Source organism: Siphateles boraxobius, unplaced genomic scaffold (assembly GCF_051911475.1).
Source record: "Siphateles boraxobius isolate OS27281-9 unplaced genomic scaffold, OSU_SipBor_1 5, whole genome shotgun sequence".
In the NCBI taxonomy this organism is placed as follows: Eukaryota; Metazoa; Chordata; class Actinopteri; order Cypriniformes; family Leuciscidae; genus Siphateles; species Siphateles boraxobius.
In genome coordinates, this window is record NW_027509141.1 from 22,650,825 (window position 1) to 22,673,711 (window position 22,887).

The 22,887-nt window shown below is 37.8% G+C and overlaps 1 protein-coding gene and 1 long non-coding RNA gene across 8 annotated transcripts in view; both read right to left on the reverse strand.

Annotated features, from left to right (window-relative positions):
- LOC143711591 (uncharacterized) overlaps positions 1–6,541 on the reverse strand; it is a 44,803-nt gene extending 38,262 nt beyond the window's left edge. For all 4 annotated transcript variants that reach the window (XR_013194881.1, XR_013194880.1, XR_013194882.1 and 1 more), the window contains exon 1: positions 6,389–6,541. This is a non-coding gene — a long non-coding RNA (uncharacterized LOC143711591). The remainder of the gene's footprint in view (positions 1–6,388) is intronic.
- Positions 6,542–19,813: 13,272 nt separating this feature from the next.
- tfeb (transcription factor EB) overlaps positions 19,814–22,887 on the reverse strand; it is a 36,836-nt gene continuing 33,762 nt past the window's right edge. For all 4 annotated transcript variants that reach the window (XM_077203313.1, XM_077203316.1, XM_077203315.1 and 1 more), the window contains 3 exons: positions 22,566–22,641; positions 22,297–22,444; positions 19,814–21,676 (listed from right to left, as the gene is read on the reverse strand). In XM_077203313.1, the coding sequence (XP_077059428.1) occupies positions 21,170–21,676; positions 22,297–22,444; positions 22,566–22,641 (731 nt within the window). In that variant the 3' untranslated portion in view covers positions 19,814–21,169. The remainder of the gene's footprint in view (positions 21,677–22,296; positions 22,445–22,565; positions 22,642–22,887) is intronic.

Here is a 22,887-nt window from a genome sequence, read left to right on the forward strand (position 1 = left end):
GCAAAGGGGTCGGAAAATGGCAACTTATGCTCACTGGGAATTACCAAAGCACTTAGTAATTAAATCTAAATTGACATTCTAGTAATTAGCCCCTTAATTACGAGGAATAACACAATTAGCCACCGAGTCTTTGCTAATTGTTAATTAGTACAGGGAAAGTTATTGTGTATGGCAGAAAGAATCACGCAAAAGAACAAATGTTCATTTGTCTCATTCAACATCCTTTTTTACTTTGTTCATTCACATATTCTACATGTTCAATTAGAATAGTGATTTAAAAATTATTATCATGATCATCATCAACAGTTTATAAAATTTCTATTGTCCTGTTTCTGCTTAGCTGAGAAAGAAGAAAGTTACCGTCATGTCCTGACAGTTTTTGTTATTAGATTGCGGTTTCTTTGAAAAAGTGATATCAATACAATATATGTACAGTATATACTATGTATATATATATATATATATATATATATATATACACACACAGTATATATATATATATATATATATATATATATATATACACACACACAGTATATATATATATATATATATATATATTTTAATCATTATATTTCGTATTTTTTATATTTTAGCATGTTTACCTAATGTATGGGTGGTAAAATATTGTGTCTGTGGAATGAATGTTTATAATGTCCTCACGCTACCAAAACAGCACCGACACACCAGGTACTCTACAAGACCCCTGTGTCCTGTGATATCTGGCTCCAAGACGTTAGTTGCAGATCCTTTAAGTCCAGTAGGTTGCGAGGTGGAGCAGCAGTGGATCAAACTTGTTGGTCCAGCACATCCCACAGATGCTCAATTGGATTGAAATCATGTTCCTAAAACCATTCCTGAACAATGTGTGCAGTCTGGCAGGGTGCATTATCCTGCTGAAAGACGACAATTCCACTAGGGAACACCTTTGTCATGAAGCGGTGTACCTAGTCTGCAACAATATAGGTATAGGCAGGTGGAATGTGTCAAATTTCCATTTGCAATATCCAGATGAATTGCCGGATCCAGGGTTTCCCAGCAGAACATTCCCCAGAGCATCACATTCCCTCCACAGGCTTGTCGTCGTCCCACAGTGCATCCTGGTGCCATAATTTCCCCAGGTAAATGGCGCACACGTACACGGCCGCACACGCGATGTAAAAGAAAATGGGACTCATCGGTGACCACTGCTCTAAGGTCCAGTTTCGACGCTCAAATGCCCATTGTAGGTACTTTCGACGGTGGACAGGGGTCATCATAGCACTCTGATTGGTCCGTGGCCATGCAGCCCCATACGCAGCAGAGTGTGATGCACTGTGTGTTGTGACACATTCCTCCCATTACAATTATTATAATTTTGTGTGACTTGTGCCACAGTAGAACTTCTGTTGGCTCAGCCTTCGTTGCCCTTGTGTATCGATGAGCCTTGGGCGTCCTACACCCTGTCGCCAGTTTATCCCTAGATACCTCCTCGGACAACTGTTGATATGTTCTCACCACTGTTGACCTGGAGCAATGCACAAGCCTTGCCATTTCAGAGATACCCTGACCCAGTTGCCTTGCCATAACAATATGGCTCTTGTCAAAGTTATTCCTGGCCATTTCTCCTGCATCCAACACGCTAATTACAAGAATTGTTTGTTAGCTTACCATCTAATCTACCCAAACCTTAACATGTGGCCTTGATAGAAGATGATCAACGATATTCACTTTACTGTGGCTGGTCATAATGTTTTGGCTCATCAGTGTACACACACACACACACACGCAATCTTACCACATTACTTGGATCTAAAAAAAACCCCTACATAAATAGAATTAGAATATACAGCAAAACAAAGGACCTGCTTGCATTTCAGTCTACCACAGCACCACCACACCAGCACCCCATTGCAAGCCCTGAGGTTCCTTTTAAAGTGGTCTCAAAGAGTGGATTCAGCCCTAATGCCTCATGGTTGAAGCAGTACTGGCAGTGCAGAGGATTTATCCAAATGCTGTTATCACAGGGTTCAGCATGCACACAACCTCCTGCCCTCCGTGACACCAGTGTCCTTCCTTTCCGGTGGCAGCTTCAAAGATAAGTGTATGTACTCAGCCACAGATTACCCCGCTGACTCACAACAAATATTTGGCTGGCGGATGAGCCATCTTAGAATCCAACCGAACATGAAATTAAGCGGTGTGCAGACGGGCAGGGGTGCAGAGCAACCAAAAAACATAATTTAGGCCTCTGTAAATACAACAGAGTGGGGGGCAAAGGTGTGGAGCGGATGCGGTCGAAGGTGACATATGCTCAGTAACATGGCTGTGAACGTCAAAAAAAAAAAAGAATTGACTAATGTAATGCTATGACATTTTAAACAAAAAGACTTTAAAACATAAACAGTTGTGCATCTTAAAAGTTACATTACAACAGCACGTCGGAGCATATTGTGGCAAACTAAGCGATTCTGCTTCTTTATCTCACTTGCCCTCGCTGCAGTCAGAGTGCAGTGTGAATCTAAAGCCCCCACTGCTCTTTTCCTACTGTGTCTTTAATTGGATCCTTATTACCATTCCGGACTCCCTGAGAATGATGAATTTGTATGTGTGAGAATTTCATTAATCATTCTTATTCACAGTCCACCCAGACGAGAAAAGAGACGGAGAGAGTGAGAGGAGATAGAGAAGGAAGAAATTAATAATTTTTCGAGACTGGGATATATTTCGTAATGAATATTCATGCCTGTAGGATATTTGGGGTCAGCCATAATCAGGCAGGTAATTTGTAATTTGCTGTGTTTTCACCAAGGACCTGCCGCATAGGTTAATATGCATCTATTTGAACAGAACTAGGGGGATTTTTGAAGTACTGCCTGCCTTACCTGGGCTATTTATTTATTATTTATAGTGCAATCATGAAAATTTCTAAAACTTTATTTGACATTTTCACTGAGTATGTTATAGAAAACCAAAAGATTTTTAGAGGTTGCAACAATTGGTCAGGTTATTATTTAGAAATGACATTGAATTGCTAATTGTAAATTCAGGATCCTTTTTTCAAACAGCATTAATTAGACATAAATCTGCACAAATTGGATTTTAATGCAATGTTGCAAATCATTTTGGATTTACTCTGTACTGAAATGAAAAGCTGCTGAAATCAACTAAAACACAGATACACAAATTATATCTATATCTACAACAGTATCTATGTGTCTATCTACCTTACAGTATAATGTTAGTCTGTTCTTTTGAACCTATTAAAAGATTTCTGAAAAAAACATATCACCGTTTCCACATAGATATTAAGCAGCAGAACTTTTCCCATCATTGACAATAATAATAAATGTTTCTTGAGCACCAAATCAGCATATTAGAATGATTTCTGGAGGATCATGTGACACTGAAGACTAGAGTAATTCAGGTGTCACTACAGAAATAAACTGCATTTTAATTGTAAAAAAATATTAAATTATATATTTTTTTTAATTGTAATAATAATGTGCAATATTATGCTTTTACTGTATCGACTTGCATTGATCAAATAAATACAAACTTGGCAAGTATAAGAGACTTTACATTACCGACCTCCAACTTTTGAACGCTAGTGTATACTGTATATAAAAGAAAGAATTCATTAAAAATGGCTAGCATTACACAAATAAACTGAAAAAAAAAGTCATTTTATTTAGGGTTCAACATTTAAAATGTAGATTATAAGGACACCTTCAATTAATTGGGCGCAAAATCTGCTATCCTTTATGCATTTAATTTATTTGAGAGGGTTGACTGTGTATTCATTTCAGACTAGATTAATTTCAGACAAGTTCCCATATTCACATATTGGCTCTCAGTGGCACCTGTTAAATGGTACAACAAACTGCCATTTAAAGTGAGTGCACTCAAATTTAAATATATCTAAGGGCTAAAAGCGAAGAACTGGCGCTCCATGCAAACAAGCGAAAAAAATATCCATAGTTAGTCTCTTCTGTCCAAACAAGACCAAAGACCCACTTTAGGGAGGAAAAAAGTGTTTTTGAACATGAAAGAAACCAAACTGCCAACACTTGGTTCATAAATTCACAGCGCCTGTACTTTAAAGTCTTCACCCCCAAAAGGATTTTTCCAATTCTTTTTGAAATTATACCCACCTGGCATCACTTAAAGTTACTTAATTAATAATTAATCGATACATTTTGGGATGATTAAAATTCATGATGAGAAAGTGTTTTTAAAATAATGTCCAACCCCCCAGGGAGACTAATCAGTTTGAAGCAGTCGCTAGATCTCGCTGAAATAATTAATTGCACCTGAATGTTTAGCAAGGTCAGAGAATGGTAGCACAATGCCTGAGGTATAGAGGGATGTTTATAACATCAGTTGATTGCGCTAAACCAACATTTTCATCTGGAAATTAATTCAGGAACCGAAGCTGGAGGCACACACATTGCCCCCTACCCCCCTCCTGTGTGAAACGAGCATCGTTTTAATATGACTTTGATCATTACCGGTGGAAGAAACCTGATGTGTCAGATTTAGAAAGTGGAGGAGAGAATGTGTGAGAAGGAGAAGGAAAAGCAACGAATTTAAGAGCACATTCCCAACCGTTTTCAACAAACGCTCATTAAAAGGAGAGCAGTTTATGACATCAAAAACACTAACCCCTGAACTTGGCGAGAGGATGTTTTAGAGAATCACTGTGTGCAACGTCAGAGAGACATCCTTTGCTCAACAAAATACAATTTCCTGTTTTTTTTTAGCCCTCGTATCTGAGCGGAACGTTTCGGATAAACAGGCTACCTGCTCCTCTGAGATCCATAAAAAAGGCGAATAGGAGCATGGCATGCCTCTAGCCTTCATAGTCTATTTGTACCCAGCAATCTTACCTGACAAACAGAGAGATCAAGTTCTCAAAATGAACGCCAACAAAATTCGAACCGAACAAAGATAATGGTTCTGTAAAGCTAAAAAAAAAAAAAAACTAAAAAAAAAACAGCATTTCAAAAGCAACTGTTTGATTGACATATCACTGGTTAGGGAGTGACTGACGCATTTGCCAGTCTGAAAGGGAATGAGGGAGGTTATTTTCCTGCTGGACATGACGCATTATGAGAGGTTGATTGGGGACTGTTGGCAGCAGGTTAAGGAAGCTGTCATGTTGCACGTCTTTGTGTAACTCTCCCCAGGGCAAAGCAATTGACAGGAAAGGGGGCCTGGGACAACACAGACCCCTAAAAGGGGGATTCGTACAAGGATGGAAACATAAAAGTAACATCAAGGAGATGCTTTGCTGTATCTGAATTTTTTTAAATGTGACAGACAGGACTAAGTACATGGATTAGATTGGTCTTGAATATTAAGTTTGATTATTAAATGAGGTGTTGAGTTCGACACTTCCACAATTGAATGCTAAAGTTTGTTCAATGATTACAAAGTTTGACAATAACAATGACCTAGCATTATACATTTGCCAATAAAACACAGGGCTTTCAAACTGGGGTCCACATAAATTCTCCATGGGGTCCAAAGAGAAGATATAAAGATAAAAATGTACAGTGATTTGAACTATTGAATAATTTATATCTGTCTAACTTATGTTATGTTAATCATTGTAATGTGTAGTGATGAATCAAAATGACATAATAATAATAATTATTATTATTATTATTATTATTACAAACTGATATACTGTATATTCTTAATCAAAATGAATATACAAATGAAAGTGTTACTGAGAAAATCTGGGCATCCCAGAAAAGTAATTCATATTGACTGCAAACAGAAAACAACATTTAACATATTGATATGGAAAAGAATCATTGTGGAAGGGAAAATGAATCAAGGAAATATACATTTGTCCAGATGAAGCTGAAGAGAGTTAATGGGGCAAAAGAAATTCATCTGAAAAATTGTAGCATCTCTCTGATGGAGGTAAGATCACATTTTATGTATATTATTTTAGACTCATGCATTATATATAAATATATATCTTACATACTGGGTTCAAAGGCACAACACCCATGAGGGTTTAGGACTCTTTTAAAGATATGTGCTCGCTTAATCACTCAAGAAAGAGCCCCCATGAGTGAGCCTAATATTACAATTAATTAATTCAGCAAAAAAGGGTATTAAATTTCCTCCCTCTAAGGATATTATCTGAATTCATTGACCTTTTTGGAAATCGCCCTCTAATTGTAACCAGGTTCCATTGCATTTAGCGACTAACTTGTTTCCCTTCCTCGCTCTCTCTCCATATCTCCTCCTTTCTTTTTTCAAGAGCTGTAATAATAGTTGAGAAGAGCTTCTTGGTGCCTTATGTGGTGTTAAGATCTCTCCGCCACAAAGTCATTCCATGGCTTTATCTCCTGCGAGCGGTACAGACGAAAGAAGAAACTTTTCTTATTACCTGGAAAGTGAAAATGGAATCCAACTTTAAGTCTCCACCTATCTCAGAGGAAGACTGGATCCAACCCAACACTTTCAGGACACACGGACTCTCACTGAAGTTCTGGAGGTTTGGCTTCTGGGCTCCTCAGCAAAGAGAGAGAGGGTTTAAGTGGGATCCTCGCAAAAGCAGCATTGTCAAAGACTTTAAATCGGCAGAACTAAGAAAGGCATTATGTAGGCAACTATATTATTTTTCATTTTATTGAAGGATTAGTACTCAAATGAGTCAGATCTATGACTGTAGGGGCAACTTCATATTCCAGTGTTAGTATCAAAGCTGAATGATGTATTGACCTCTAAGAGAATTAATTCTAAAGAAGGATATTATGAAATCACATTATTGTAGAAGGGAAGCCAAGCATTGAACAGACGTTACAAAAAGTGGTTTTAGAAATCAATAAAGCACGCAATCTCTCGCCAAAAGTAAGTTAATCACAGCTGTGCTGATATTCAGACCCAACAGAATTGCTAGCGTGATAATGTTATTTTATAAAGCAGTTTACTAAACAACGGGTTAATATTGAGTAGATTAGCTACATTATAGATATCCGCACTTACTCCGTCTGTTTTGTTTTTGTTTTGCCCTGCAAATGAAAATAAAAATACCAAACGAAGCCAAAGTACAATCAAACGCTGCGCGTCTCCGAAGTAAACACTGTATTTGCAATGTTTCGTCACTTAATGGATCAATAATTTAGACAAATCAGTTAAATTAACGATTCGGCGACTCACTCTAAAAGACACGGGGTGAATTCGAAACACCATGATACTTTTCTAACGTTAGTAACTCATTTTCTGAAATATCTTTAAAATTGTATACCTCACAGGCTCGCTTTCATACCTGTAATGGCGCTGCTCTGAATAAGGTCTATTCATTCGGCTCGCGACTCTCATAACGTATTATGGGTATTCTGTAGCCGTTGAGATTGAATGAGTGCACTCAATAACGTCCACTAATGGTCTCCTCAAATAGTGACCTATTTAATGGTATAGGGGGCGATTTTGGACACAGACAATTTTCCCAATGAATCATTAAATGATTTTTAACAGTTAATTGTCGCCACCTACTGGCCTATGTTTCGTCTGCAATGTTTTTTTTGATTTTTATCTATAAATGTACTACAGGTCAGGGGCATTATTAAGTAAGTGTTTTTATTTTCTTTAATCACACTAAATTAAAATGTTAAATTGACAGCCTTATATGCGTAGGCCAATGGGCCAACATGTTCCATGTGTCCTGCTGTTTGACATCCGTGAATTTGATTCAGTTTGGACAGCTGTTTCTCTTTTCCATTTTGATATGGTATATCAAGCAGTGTAAACAGTAATTATTGCACAAGGTTTTTGCAACAGTTTTATTGTGACAGCCATTTTGTGTGTTGTTGTTGTAGTTGGCAAAGGCATTATTGCGTAAGCATTTACTTGCATTCTTCGTGTAGTCCTTAGGGTCAAGCACCAACTGAAAAAATATGAGCACTCTCTTCTTTCTCTATCTTCCTCTGTCAATTCAATTTGCATGTGCTGAGTTGAATTTTATATCTCTCTATATATTTCTATAGGATATTTCAACTGGATAATATGCTTTAAATGAAAATATTTCATGATAAATGTTGCATTACTTACTGTATGTTTGGTATCTTATAAAGCCTCTGGTACCCCAAACATAAAGACAATTAAGTCAGCCTCAACAGAGCCTGACAGTATGTTTGTTTCCTCAAATACCCACAAAACACCTAATAATATGTACAGTTACAACATACAGAACATGAATTTTGTTCTCATGCTGCAGTCTGCTCTCAGACATAATTTACTGACCTTAAAGACACGGTGTAATGTGAACCACTGCTTCCCCCTGTTGGTTCATGGGTGCTGGTTTCTACTATGTCTTCTAGTTGCTGGATGGTGAATTTAGTCTCTCATCTGCATGTCGTTCTGGTGTTCAGGTGAGGAGATCTGTTAGCAAGGCCCACAGGGAGGAATATGGGTCTTAATCAGGCTCTGCTCTGGTTTATTTAGTTTGGAGATTCATTCAACCAGAGAGGGGCCCAGGAAAACACAGCTGGAGGCTCATCAGAGAGTATACAAACATCCATCATGTAACATTTAAACACATGAGCGTGCAAACAGACGCACAGACAAACAAACATGCACACTGGACTCCAACATTTTAATAATTAAATGTTTTTAATAAATGATCAAACATAAATAACCCATTTTCTTAATTATAGCCTACTGTTTTTTGTATTATTGACATTTTGGGGTACATGACCTAATGTTATACCTACAAATAAATTAATTTTCATTTATTCTAAATGGTATGCAAAATATATCAAATATGTATATAAGATTTGTAATGAATCAGGGGAAAATATGCAAAATAAGATTATTTTTAATGTGTCAGACTGTTGGATTAAACTGTTGTTTTGATAACAGTTTAGAATATAATGAAATAATATTTCATTTGTTAAAGGCCTACTGAAGTGCCTTGAAACTCACAGCCTTATTCAGTGTGTTGACTTAATTACCATAGACAGTAAAAGATATGGACACAGCGACCCCATTGATTTCAACAGAGAAGCCTGAAGCCCGATTATTGCACTTCCTGTCTGATGGCTGAGCGACTGCGCAGGCTCAAACTGAGCTTGACGACAGTCTGACAGTTGTACATCTTCTAGTAGCTGTGGCAAGACAAATCTAAATCACCTAATTCCTCAAAAACGTTGTTGAAATATTTTGTCCGGTTGTTATTATGGACTCTCTATCTATGGGCTTCTCCCTTGACTTTATGCCTCTATGTCCCCCCGGTTGCCTCATAGACAGTAAAAGATTGCCTGCGAGCTTCTCCTCCTGTCTATACGGTAATGTCTCTATTGTGCGACATAAAGTCGCATGGTTATGACGCAATCGTTAGCCTGTTTTAAATATAAACGGCTTCTACGGGGCCATAACGTAAGATACAAAGTAATGGAGCATTTTATATATTGTCGTGTTTCTTTAGAAATAAATAATGGACAAATGAAGTCTTTGGATGCCTCAGATGTAAAGTTATTCACTGTCAAAGTGACGTCAATGGAATGCTAACAGTAGGTGAAGTTCTGCTACAATGGCGGCTCCCGCAAGTGTTTATTTTTAAGACCTATAGCGGGATGGTTTTCACTTGACCCTGAATGTCCATAAATAGAGAAAATTTGCTCCGGCTACTTTATGTGCTTCTCGAACGGAAGGCTGCACTTACATTTAGACAATCATTTCAGACAATCTCAGTGCCGACTCGTTTCCACCGGATCAGGAGTTTGTCTGTTTAACTGAAGTGTTCACTGATTTTCAAAAACTTGAAGCATGAAACGATTTTAAGCAGGAAAAGTCCTTTCATTATGTATGCACTTTAAAACCTTTCGGCACTCCTTCTGTAAACGCTAGAATGACAGAGGTTGATCAACGCGGGAGCTCACAGAGCAGAAGAACCCCAGCCGGAGCTGTCGTGGGCCTCAAAGGAAGCTCAGATCCATCCTTGGGGCAGCCTAGATTGGTTACACTGGGACTGTACAAGTGGATTCTGCATGGGGGTCTAATCTTCAAGGTCATTCCGTGGTTATAGATGACCTTCAAAATAATCCTTGCAGCACTAGTACAAAAGGAGACCCTCAGCGGCAGAATCCCATCTTTTATTCTCACTCATTCCCTTGTTAATTACCAGCGAGTTGATTTGATCTCTCCATTCTATAAGTTGTAAATTGACCTCTTATTTCCTGATTTTCAAGTCCAGCTTACTTAATTAAGCCTATATGAAAAGAAGAAAGAACCTTGTGAGACATCGGCAGGTCGCAGGCGGCGTCGCGAGGGAGAATTGGGATCTGTGCCGGATTAAAGAGCGATGGCATTCTCAAGGCTGAACAATGTCATTTTCCTACCTTCTCTCACCTCTGCTCCTTTGGCCTCGACTCACGTTCTCTAGACGCGAAAGGGCAATCAGTCTCCCAACCATGTTAATGCAGAAGAGAATTATTCACCTTCTTTTCTCACCCCTGCCAATTTGGGCCTCCGTCTGATGGTGGATTGAAATAAGTCAGGATAAAAAGTATTAAATATGTAGTGGAGTCTGCAGTGAAGGAAGAGAGGAAGATGACAGGGTAACTACCTGAGAGGAAGCTGTCACCGAACATAATTGACCTTTCTGTGAGGAAAAAAGAGCCCCCATTTACTTCTCTGACACAATCCTCCATGTGTCGATTGTCCAACTTTATTATTCTCTTTTTGAGGCTCTTCTCTCAGGACACAGAGTTTGGTCTCATTTTCCTCATTAAAATAGGCCACTGCAGACAGGCGGAGGTTACAATTGATCATCTCACCATAAAGAATACATAACCTTCAATTTTGCACCGAATCCACACTTTCAGTGCTTTGTGCATTGGCGGAGAAAATGAGCTGTCAATTTCTCAAGACAAGATCATAAAAAAGCCCCTGATGAATAGTGTGGTAATGGATAAGTGTAGGATCAATAAGCAATATTAGAAGTTTTAAAACCATCCAGTATGCATAAACCTTTACGAACTTCACAATGTCACTTTGTGTTCATAAAAGTTTTTTTACTGTCTTGTGAACAAAATGTGATAAATTTATCCCAATCTGTCAGGTTTTACAGCCTCCAGCCCCCTCCTCCTTACTGATCTTGACACATGCCTATTAAAAAGGATAGAGGATAGACACGGGGCTAAATTACCTCAATCAGCAGATATTTGCCCTCTGCTCTCTGGGTTTAAACCCAGATGATACACTGCCCTGATAGACAGGGTTCAGGAGAAGCCCTTGGAGGAACAGAACATGATGGAAAAAGCACAGACGCATGTAAGGAGATGTCATCTGATGGCAGAAAGTGTCAGATAAAGAAGTCATCTTTCCAGGTTTTAAGGGAGCAAAACAACCGTGGTTACCTGTGACAGTTTGGAAAGATTTAGATGGATGGATGGATGGATGGATGGATAGTACATAGATAGATAGATAGATAGATAGATAGATAGATAGATAGATAGATAGATAGATAGATAGATAGATAGATAGATAGATAGATAGATAGATAGATAGATAGATAGATAGATAGATGGATAGATAGTTAGATAGATCGAATCCTGCCATGTGCACAGCAGGAGCAAATACCACAGTTTTAAAGATACAATCTCCAACACCTTTTACTTTGACAGATGAAAAATAGACCACACTTTCACTGTTGGATATCCAGACCTTATTTTAGTGAGAAGAAAAAAACACGCAAGCTCCATGGGCCTTTCCCCTCCAGTTCAGTCTCCTTTCAAAAGTGCTGCTCTTTGACTTTTTTTTTTTCATTGTAGACCGCACTCCATTCACTCAATCTATTACATCTGATTGATAGGCTAGTTCATACTTTTTTTTTTCAGATAAAAAGGCCTTTTATAATTGTACCTAAACATTATATTAATGGCAAACATTGTCCATTCAAATCTACAAAAATAAATTTGTCTTAGCAACAAACACTGCAACAATATTGAAGTCCTCAGATATAATTTTCACTAAATTCGATAACTGAGACGGAAGACAGCGCTAGCTGCATTTCAATTAAACAAGAGGAGTCTGCGGAGTGATAGAGAGACATGGAAGTAGCGCCGGTTTCAGGTACACAGATGAGCGGACTGACAAAACTGCTCTGGCTGCGTTCCAGTCCAAAATTGACATGCCCTTCACTCTCTAACTTCCCTCCGTCTCGTTCACTCGGATGTGCGTCATTGCTTACGTTGCACGAGTGCCCACTACTGGCAGTAACTGCAATGGGCTGAACTGGAACGTCCTAAGCCCTTGATCACTTGGAATCAGTTATGGAGTTGTTTTATTATTTACATTTGTTTTCCCTTTAAGAATTTGTTTAATGCAGCATCCAAATGTACAGTATATACAGTAGGAGTGTTTTATGGTTGTTAGGAGTGGTTGTTTTATATAAAAAAAATATAAATTAATATATATTATCTAATTAATATATCATAGAGTTGTTTGTGGTTGTGGTGATTAGATCTGTGTTGACGTCACAATCGTGTTGCATTGTGGTATATGGAACTGCCTGAAGTGTACATATGAAGTAGACTCGCTCCCTCTGTCAAAATCGAGGGAACGAGGGTCTGTCCATATAAACTTCCCTCGTCCACTTCACGAAGTGGAACGCACTTCAAAATGGCGGCAGGGATTCCCCCGAGGGGAAGTGCTTAGGGAAGTTTGCAAGTGCGTGTCTAAAAGTGGACTGGAACGCAGCCAACGAATAGGAAATATCAGACGCTGAATACCGCGACTGCAACCTTTGGCTGCACATATTTTACTAGATGACACTCATAGCAGAATATATGTGCCACTTGGTACGTTTGATAATGCCTATTAATGATAATTTATGATAAAGATATCCAGTATAATACGAAGTAGACTTATTAGTTTGTGTGTTGATTAAAGATAGACCTGAATATGATTTTAAAAGGGGTGGTATAATACCCTTTTCACAAGATGTAACATAAGTCTTTGATGTCCCCAGAGTGTGTATGTGAAGTTTTAGCTCAAAATACCCCACAGATATTTTTATATAGCATATTAAAATTGTATCTTTTTGTTGGTGAGCAAAAGCAAAAGCTGTGTGTGTCCCTTTAAATGCAAACGAGCTGCTGCTCCCGGCACAGAGGGCGGAGCTACAGCTCGTGTGTAAGCAGCTTACTGTGTGTTCACACCCCCGGCGGCGACTCCGGCGAGGCCGTCAAAGTGGCCGAGCCGGCGGCGCGTCTTGGGCGGTGAGAGCGGCGAGGAGAGTTGAAATCAGGTCAACTTTATGGTAATGAGCTATGACGCGGTTCGGCGGCAACCAATCGGAATGTAGAAGTGCTCCGTTTGAGAGGATTCCAGAGAATGCAGTCCTGTAAACTTTGGTTCCGACCACATTAGTTCCCAGGCAAAATAGAGGTGAGGTTGATCATTTGAATTTGATAAGAAGACGTGCAACACTATTTATAGGCAAGATTTTCGCGCTGATACACTTTTTTTCTGCGGGAATGTAAATTAGAATAGCACTTACCATGAACACAAAAGCCACACCACACGAATGGCTTTTATTGGTTTATTTCGTTAGCAAACATGTCACTATAATTGTTAAGTTCTTTCTATCGATCAATTTTCTGCAAAAATAACATTCGACATGCTTGTTTGCATTGTGGCCCCTGTAAATGAAGTTTAAAAAAAAGACCAAGCATTCGATCTACGTCAGAGCATCAGAGCGTCCACGAATCTTTCCACGGCGTCGCTGGCAGGGCAGTGAGAGCGAATTTTGCCGCTCTCGCCGGCGGCGGTGTGAACGCATGGTTAGATTACCTCACACAGACACGCACTGAAAATTTCTAAAACTTATAGCCTTTATGTTCAAACCTGAGTCGGACAATGATGGAGAGACTCAAGAAGAAGTGACAACATATAGACAACATTTCTGATTGGTTAGTTGATGAATTTATGTAGCTTATGTGTAGTTATCTTCTAGACATTGAATAGTATATTATGTTATGATAATCTATAAATCGTGTTCCGGGGCAGGGTTTATGTAAATTTTAGGGTTCGTGATGTCACTAACAAGGGAGGAGGCTTGTGTAGTCCCTACCAGCCGTTTGTTGTAGTCCTTAAAAAGCAATTTCTTTAAAAGAAAATATCTCCCTTTACTTTGAACTTTGAGCTTCTTAATTTTGCAGATGTTGTTTATGCTCAAACAGAAACCTTGCACACTAACTAAAGTTAGAAAAGTGAAATCATAATCAACCACCCTTTAAACAAAAGGCTGAAAACATTGATTTAAAACGGATATGTGTAAGAAAACAAATCTGACACAATGGTACAATTCCCTTCCATGAGTGACTCCCTTATTAGATTTCTCGTTTGTTATGGTAATAAAAAGACCTATTTGATCATTTTCCCTTTTTTCCAGTTTATATGCCGTTATTCTCCCCCACCCCACTTTTGCATGCCAAAAGCTCTTCCAGAGCACCAAAGAGGCTTTTCTGCAAAGCACCAGAGCGGGCAGGAAATGTAGAGCCCGCCCAGGCCACCTTAAGGGCAGACATGCTTCAGCAGTGCTAAAACCTTGTGGCGTAACACAAGCCCTCCTGTACCTTAATTTATGTTTCCACATTTGATTTTTCTCTTCCTCAAACTTACAAGGTTTTTCGTCAGGAAACCACAAGGAAGTATGTGCTGGTCAGGCATTTTTGCATGTGTTTTGACGACGACGAGCAGGGGGAGGAAAATAAGCCAGAGGGTGAATTAAGGAATAAAGGTGTATGTGTATTGAGGGGGGTGGGAGGGAGGATTCCAACAAGGGGGCCATAACATCTCCACACTTCAAATCTACAGGGATTTATTAGATATGGAAGTCCATTAGCATCATAAAGAACAGGCAGTGAATGGCGCTTCGCCAGGGCTGGGGCCTGAGCTTAAAGACACATGGACGTCTGGATCTGAATAAGCCGATTTGTCTTGATTTAAGCACAAGAAGGGCTGTTTAACTCAGATATGCATCTTCAGCTCTCAGAGTCTGAAGGAAGGTGAATAATCATGGGACAGGACTTGAGAGAAGGAAGACCACCAACAGTCCACACTTGCACGACAGTTTCTTTATGCCAGTGCCCAATTTGATGCAGATGGTGGCTTGGCGAATGAGTGTGTGAGTGTGTGTACATGCGTCCATGTGCACAGCAGGAGCAAATGCGGTCTTAAAGATACAATATCCAGCACCTTTTACTTTGACAGATGAAAAAAAGACCACACTTTCACTGTTGGATATCCAGACCATTTTTAGTGAGTAGAAAACTAAATGCAAGCTCCACATTCAATGGGCCTTTTTCCAGGTCCAGTCTTATTTCGAAAGTGCTGCTCTTTGACTTTTTCTTTTTGTATTTTTGCATTGTAGACCACACTCCATGGGAATCTGGTCAAATCGCAAGCTTGCTGGGGTATGTCACAAGTTTTAATTCTCATCATCAAATTCGCATAGCTTAAGCCTATAAAGCCAACATTATCGGATTGGATACATTAATTTCTAAGTCCCTCTAAATAATTAAAACCTGTTGCACACAATCTGCATGCCATCTGCACAATGATTGATAGGTCACACTTTTTTTTGTTTTTTTTGCTAGTAAAAGACCTTTTAGTTTCATTGCAAAAATGTCCACCTTCAGGTCGAGGTAAATGCCTTTTTGCAGGGAAATCTTTAATGATTTTGGGATTTTTTACAAATAAGAATAACTTTTATACTGTCAATAATGTTTTTAAATGAAAATGTACTGTACTGAAGCAACTTGTTACATTTAATAATACATTTAATATGCAATATATACGAAAGAACACAAATTACTAACAACAAGTTATAAATGCATTAGATAAGTCTTTTGGAGTGTGAACTGTGTGTATTTGTATTCAGTTACGTGCTAACCCCGGTCTAGATCAAGGCCTAAAAAACAGTGATAATTGGATGTGAATATTTTCCTATAAAAAGTGAGTCATGTTTATCTACGTGTGGAATTCGTGTTTGTTTTCTTTAGATGATATATCAAAAGTTCAGTTTAATTGACGCCAATCATAAAGAGCAGATTAATTCTACAGTTGTTCCCAGTCTCTGTTTACAGTTCACTCGTTTTAACGAAGCAGCACAGTTCTCGGACAGAACGTTTCACATGCGTGAGGTGGCAAGATGACTGCAAGCTAATTATTCCTCACCTAGTCCTATTTTAAGCCTCTCTTTATCTGGGATAAACCGCCCTAATAAAATTGTATTTAAAAATAGGTTAATTGCATTGCAGTGCTGTTTCTGTAATTGTTGCAGGAAATAAATGAGGTTGCACTGAGGGAGTTTCACAGTTCTCTGGTGCCCCCTAGAGGATACAGCGTGTTTTTTTGTGTGTGTGTTTTTGCGACTGTTTTAGTCATACTTCCCACGAAAGATAATCTCTTGATTCACGAGTGTATGGGGAAATTAAGTGGTTATGGCAGATTAGTCAAGATTGATGCTTGAGTCAAGTAATGAGTCCATGTTCAACTTTAATCTATTTATACCTTGAAAAATTAGTAATTTGTGCCAAACCAAATAAGTATGGCGCTAAACACATCGAGCTGAATGCTAGTCATTGATATAAGAAATCCGATATAATAGCCTACAAGGTAGGCTAATATTATTGGTGTAAGACACCAATTTTTTTTTACGTGATTAGACTAGGCCTACTTTTGTATAAAACCTCAAAAATTGTTTATTTCTATTTCTTCGTTCATTGTTGCTTGTTTCCTCTCTGCAGAGATCTTTTTATGTAAGTACCATATGGATGCTTTTTGATTTTTTTTAAAAGTGTGTACTACTGAAAGCTGAAAACTTTCAGAATAATGTAGGCTACTATCATTTTACTTTACTACGGTTTCTGCAGTATATAGAATGCATACTCAGCACAGTCTATTTTCTGTATGAATGAATGGAATACATGAATTACCCAGTAGTATTGTTACTGTTAACTAAAACAATTAAAAACAACTATCTGGAATTAGAAATAAAGCTGTAATAAAAAAATATTGGAATTATAGGCTATTTTAATATTAAGAAAACTAAATAAAACTAATAAAAAGCGCTCAAAGTCACTGCAACTACACATAAAATAATATTAAAGTGGAAAATATAAAAAACAAATCTAACTCAAAATAGTTGCTAATAAATAGTAGTAGGCTAATAAATCCTATAATAGCATACTAAAATGCAATTCAACACCTCTTTCCTAGCTAATTTGATTAAACAGCCTGAAGTTGAAATTTGAAATAATCTGTAGCCTATATTTAAAATAAATAAATACAATTACCGTTTCAAATGACTAAATTTAACATTTAGTGTAATGAGATCATGTGATAATGCTTACTGATTGAAATGTTTATCGTAATTAATTATATAGTATGTAGCATACAATATATATTGCTCCGAATTCAGTCAGCATATAACTGACTAAAAGTATTCCATTCCTCGCATAGTTAAAGGTTACTCTGTTTTAATTCCGTATGCTGGTGTAGAGCGCCCTCTCATGGCACTTTCGAGAAACGGTCATATCCTTAAGACCATTAAAACCCATGGCTACATCCGAAATCTCATACTTCATTAAAAAGTACCCGGATGACCTACTAGTTCCGGTGAGATTCTGAAGTGTGCTTATGATCAAATGATGGACACTTTACTATCCCATGAGGCCACGGGAGAGGATTCGTGAATGGCAGTGATTCGACAATTTACGCTGGTAGGTCATATATTGATAATGTTATTAGAGGGAAAACGGATATTATATTACAAGTAAAATTATTTGGATATATGTGTGCGTATTATTGGAAAATAATAATAATTAAATTTTTCTTGTACAACTTTTTATTATTTTGGGGGAAGTTCCATATACACAAGAGGAAATTGTCATGATCTAAGCCAAATTCCATCCACTTTCTCCAGGAGATCAAAGACTACAGCACGTGTTATGATAATATTGTCAACAAAAAGCAAAAAAAACCAAAAACTAAAAAAAAAAAAAAAAAAAAACTAAAAGAAATCTGACTTTTTTTCATTACTTCAGCGGTTTGGATTAATGCATGGATGTTCTGTACACTGCCATTTTTCTGTACATGTCTGTATACTGTTGTATATTCTGTTCTGTTAATAAAAAAGGCTGGTAGGTCAGATGGCGGATGTAGTACAACCCGGATTACATTCATACTACACACATTTATAGTAATCTAAGTAATCACTTATTCAAAATAAGTACCTACTCAAGAGAAGATGAGATTTCAATTCATACGCAACCCATTATTAAGTGCACAAAACACACAAGCCAGTCAATATATACCATCAACTTAAATACATTTAATGTGAGGTGTCATTTACTTCCAGAGATTTATGAAAGAGCAAATCCCATAAACATGACACATCCACAGTACTGAAACATTCTCAATGCCTTCAGAGGGTTTTGGTAAAAACTTGAGACACATTCTGTTTGTATTGTCTTTCAGCATGCTGTATAATGAAATGCCAAAGTGTTTTTTTCTTTATCTTTTTAATCATCAAGATATTTTACCAAAGCACACTCTTTACTTCAAGTGATTTATCTTCATTCTTAAATGACAAACCTTCTCATTCTTGGTGCATGGCTAAAACAAAACAAAAATGTCACACAAGCAAAAGTAGAAGCCCCTTCCTGCTATGCTATCCAAAATGCCCATGCTTATTTTGCAACGCTACGCCTATTCTAACTAACCAAGTCAAAGATTTGCATAGAGTCACAAACTCTTAATAAGAGCTGTTGGCTGGTTTTAACACAGCTGAATTCGGTGTATGATCCAGTTAGTCACACACCTGCAATAACAATGGATAAAATACACCATCACATAAAGTGTCTCTGGTATTTTCAATACTAATTCATGAGGTTTGAATGGTGCTATTTCAGCACCTATGAACTGTACCTTTAAAACAATAAAGCAGTAAAACAGGGAGAGGTGGTTAGGCAATAAGACACTGGAGGAGGACAGCGCATAGGTTCTATTAAAGCTCATGTTCAACACAGCCACCTTAGTTTAACTGTACAATACATAAAATTCACATTCTCAATGTTTTAATTAAAATTGAATGAAAACAATGAATCACTTTTCCTCAACTGTCTTTTTCTTAAAAAAAAGGAATAAAATCGATATAAAAACAACATTACACATTGTTCTTTAAATCTCTTAAAAGTCTAATGTGTTTTAACGATTCTGTACACACACAAAAAAAAAAAGAGAAAAGAAAAATATAATATGGCTCTGCACTTGCCACTTGTAGAATAGAATGGCAGAAATATATTTTTTATATATTTTAATGGCTCGGCAGCGATAGAAAAAAATATATAAAAAGGTCAAATAAAGTACATTTAAATGGCTTAGTGGCATTAAACATTTGAAATAAAACTCACTTCATAAAATCTTTATAATATCAATAAAATTAAAATAGTTTTTTTTCCAGTGCTTTGGGAAGAAGAAGAAGAATGAAAAGAGAAGAGAAAACCTATAATAATACATGTACATTTTCTATATATTAAACATCCTTCAGTGTACAGCTCAAAAGCTGGATCAAATTTCATGTTTATCCAGGTTTCCTGAAAGGCACCTTGGGCTGTATGAACTTCAGTTGGACAAATGGGCGCTCACAGCTGTCGGCTTTATTTTACAGCGTGCCAATACAAGAGGGCATTTGAGTGTGTGCTTCTTGAAGAATCCGGCCTTGGCCAGTTATATATATATATATATAATTTAAATAAAAAGGGTTTTGTTTAAAACTAATGCTAAAAGGTAATAGAGCAGGTTTCTTTGATACCTTTATTTCCAAGTCTCTCCATATTGGTGGAGAGTCACACCTGAGTATGACCTGTCCTTTTTCTTCTTGCATTTCTCTGCATGGACATTACAGGGTCCTCCTAGAGTTTACATACACTTTAACCAATTCATTTTCCAGAACCTTTCAAGTTTCAGTGTCACTTTTACAAATCATTCAAATTCAGACTGATTCACTAATGAATCATTCAGACTGTTTTGTGAATCTTTTTGACTCATTAAAAAGAACCAAAAAAAAAAAAGATTCACTCAAAGGCTTAGGACTTAGATTAATACAACTAAGATTGTATTAAAGTATTAAGCTAAATTAAGAAAACACAATTCCTTGATATTTCCAGGTTTTCCATGGCTGTGGGAACCCTGTCCTTCCTGCGTTTTGATAAACTGTCTGAGGATAAGCTGCCTTTGCATTTTGCTCTGATAGAGCAGGCACTGTGTTTTAAGAGCTCAGATGTGGCGGTATATATATATATAAAACAAAGCTCCAATAATCATTTCTGTCTGGATTTAGAGGACATTAAGGTTTACAGTTTCACTTGTGGGAAAGGCTGACATATGCCAATGCGAAATATATATAATTCTACAGATAGAGAATGTCAGTGTGTGGTTTGGATTGTTACAATTCTAGGGTGAATAAGTGTATCTAAAAGGCAGATTTAAATTTGTTTGGATTATTTAGATATCTCTTGTTATAGAGATATACTGCTATATTGCAGGGAGTGTAAAAGTTCAGACTCAAAACAGCACTATTTCATAGCCTTCAAGACAATCTGTATGTATCGAAGTACATATTTTTGTACAGTCAGACTGGTAACCCGAAGGTTACCGGTTCGATTCTCAATACCGCAAGGCGCCTAACCCCCAATCGCTCCCCAGGCGCCACAGCAAAATGGCTGCCCACTGCTCTGGGTGTGTGTGTTCACGGTTTTCATTGTGTGTGTGTTCACTACTCACTACTCCTAATGTGTGTGCTGTGCACTAACTTGAATGGGTTAAATGCAGAGGACAATTTCTGAGTATGGGTTACCATACTTGGCCTTCAAATGTCACAAAAAAGTTTCAATATAGGACAATTCTGGGTGACAGAATTCAAGCATATCAGTTCTCTTTGTTTAGTTGAATGGATCAATGTGCATGACATTTGTGGAGCAAAAAATGTCAGACTAAAAAAAAAAAAAAGAGCTAAACTTGAATTTCATGGAGGCAGGACGCATCAAAAACGCACCTTTCCCCGTTAACAGTGTGCCAGACTAAATGCAATATCTGTGTGTGTGTGTGTGTGTGGCATAATATGAATGTGGTGCAGTGGCACACAAGGCTGTCCAGGTCACAGTATGTCCGAGTCCTCAATGCTGAAGCTGCTACGGCGGCTGCTGTCAACAGAAGCATCGGGGGACATGGCGGACAGCAGCGGGTCTCCTCCCAGCGGCGACAGGGCCTCTTCCATCAGCAAGAAGCCTAGCTCGCTCTTCTTTCCCATCGGCATGACACCTCCGCCCAACGAGCCGAGATCCCCCATGCCATCCTGATATCCCGGGATGCCGCCGTTGCATAAGTCCAGCGACTGGGCATAGTCAAAGTGCTGGGAGCTGCCCACTGCTGGGTACTGCAGTGGGGGCTGGGGGTGGAGGTGCTGGTGCTGGTGGAGTTGAGGGTGGGACAGGGGCTGCTGCTGATGCTGGGGGTAGTGAGGAGGGAGATGGGGCTGATGCGGGAGGTGGTTCTCTTCAGGGCTGCTCTCCTGCTTGACAAAGGGGTTTAGAACCTCAGTGTTGTTCAGGCCCGATGGGGAGGTGTTGGGGAGGCCGTGCATTTGGGCCTGCCTTTCAAGCTCCTGACGAATAAGAAACGAGAAGATCACAATAAGATGGTCAGTTTAACATCTCTCAAAATACCAGTTCTCATTTTTAATGTATTTTTGTATGATGAGTAGGGAAACACAATATATACATACCATATTGGTTATGTGTCTATATTAGATTGATATAGAAGAATACAAATAAATTAAAAACCAATGTTATTTTAGTATTATTGAGATACTATTAAAGTTTTTATTAATAGTCTGAAATGGTTTTATTTTTATATTTTCCATCTAATTTTTGTTAACGTTTTTCCATTTAATTTTTGTTAAAATCAAGTTAAACTAAATAAAAAATGAGAAATGTTGCCTTGGAAACTAGCTGAAATAAAATAAGTTTACGTTATTTTATTTTAGTTAAAGTGTATTTTATTTCAAGTAACAAATAACCCTGTTCTATAATTTCTTTATAGTCACTTTTGATCAGATAAATGTATCATTGCTGAAAAAGACTGATGAACAAGAAACTGATATGGTTTAATATGGTTTTCAGTGTTCACAGAGTTGTCACAGACTATTATTCTTAGTGGATGCTTTAGGTTTTATTTTTGTAATGACTATATTATCTGTCACATAAGTCCTGAATGAATGTTCACCTGAATACGAATCCACAGCTGTTTGTTTGCCATCTCCATCCTCCTGAAGTTGTTCTCCACCTCTCTGGTTCTATGGATGTCTTTCTGCATGCGTTTAATATACTCCACAGAGGCCCTCAGAATAGTGCCTTTATTCCAGCGCACATCCCTGAACACAAGAGGTTCAAGTGCTTATCAATGAAAAAATACTACAGTTCATCTCCAAGCCTACAAAATTCACATCTTGGTCAGTATGAAATTAAATGCTCAAATAAACAACACAAACTTACAGGTCATTGGTTTTGGGAATCATGGTGCCCAGCTCTTTAATTCGATCATTGATGTTAAACCTTCTCCTCCTTTCAACTAAAAGGGGGAAAAAACAACATTTTTGTTAGTATGGTAATACTAAAAAATTGTAGTATTAGGAGAAAATGAGGAATCCACCCCACTCTTTCTCATACAGGCTTTCAGTTCTATAGCATTTCTGACCTTGACCATCGTTTTTTATTTGTTTTCTGACTCAATCTAATGAAGGGAAATGAGATCGTTTCTGGTGTGTAAATTGTTTATAATGCACTAGCAATATATACCCTCTTATACCAAAGTACT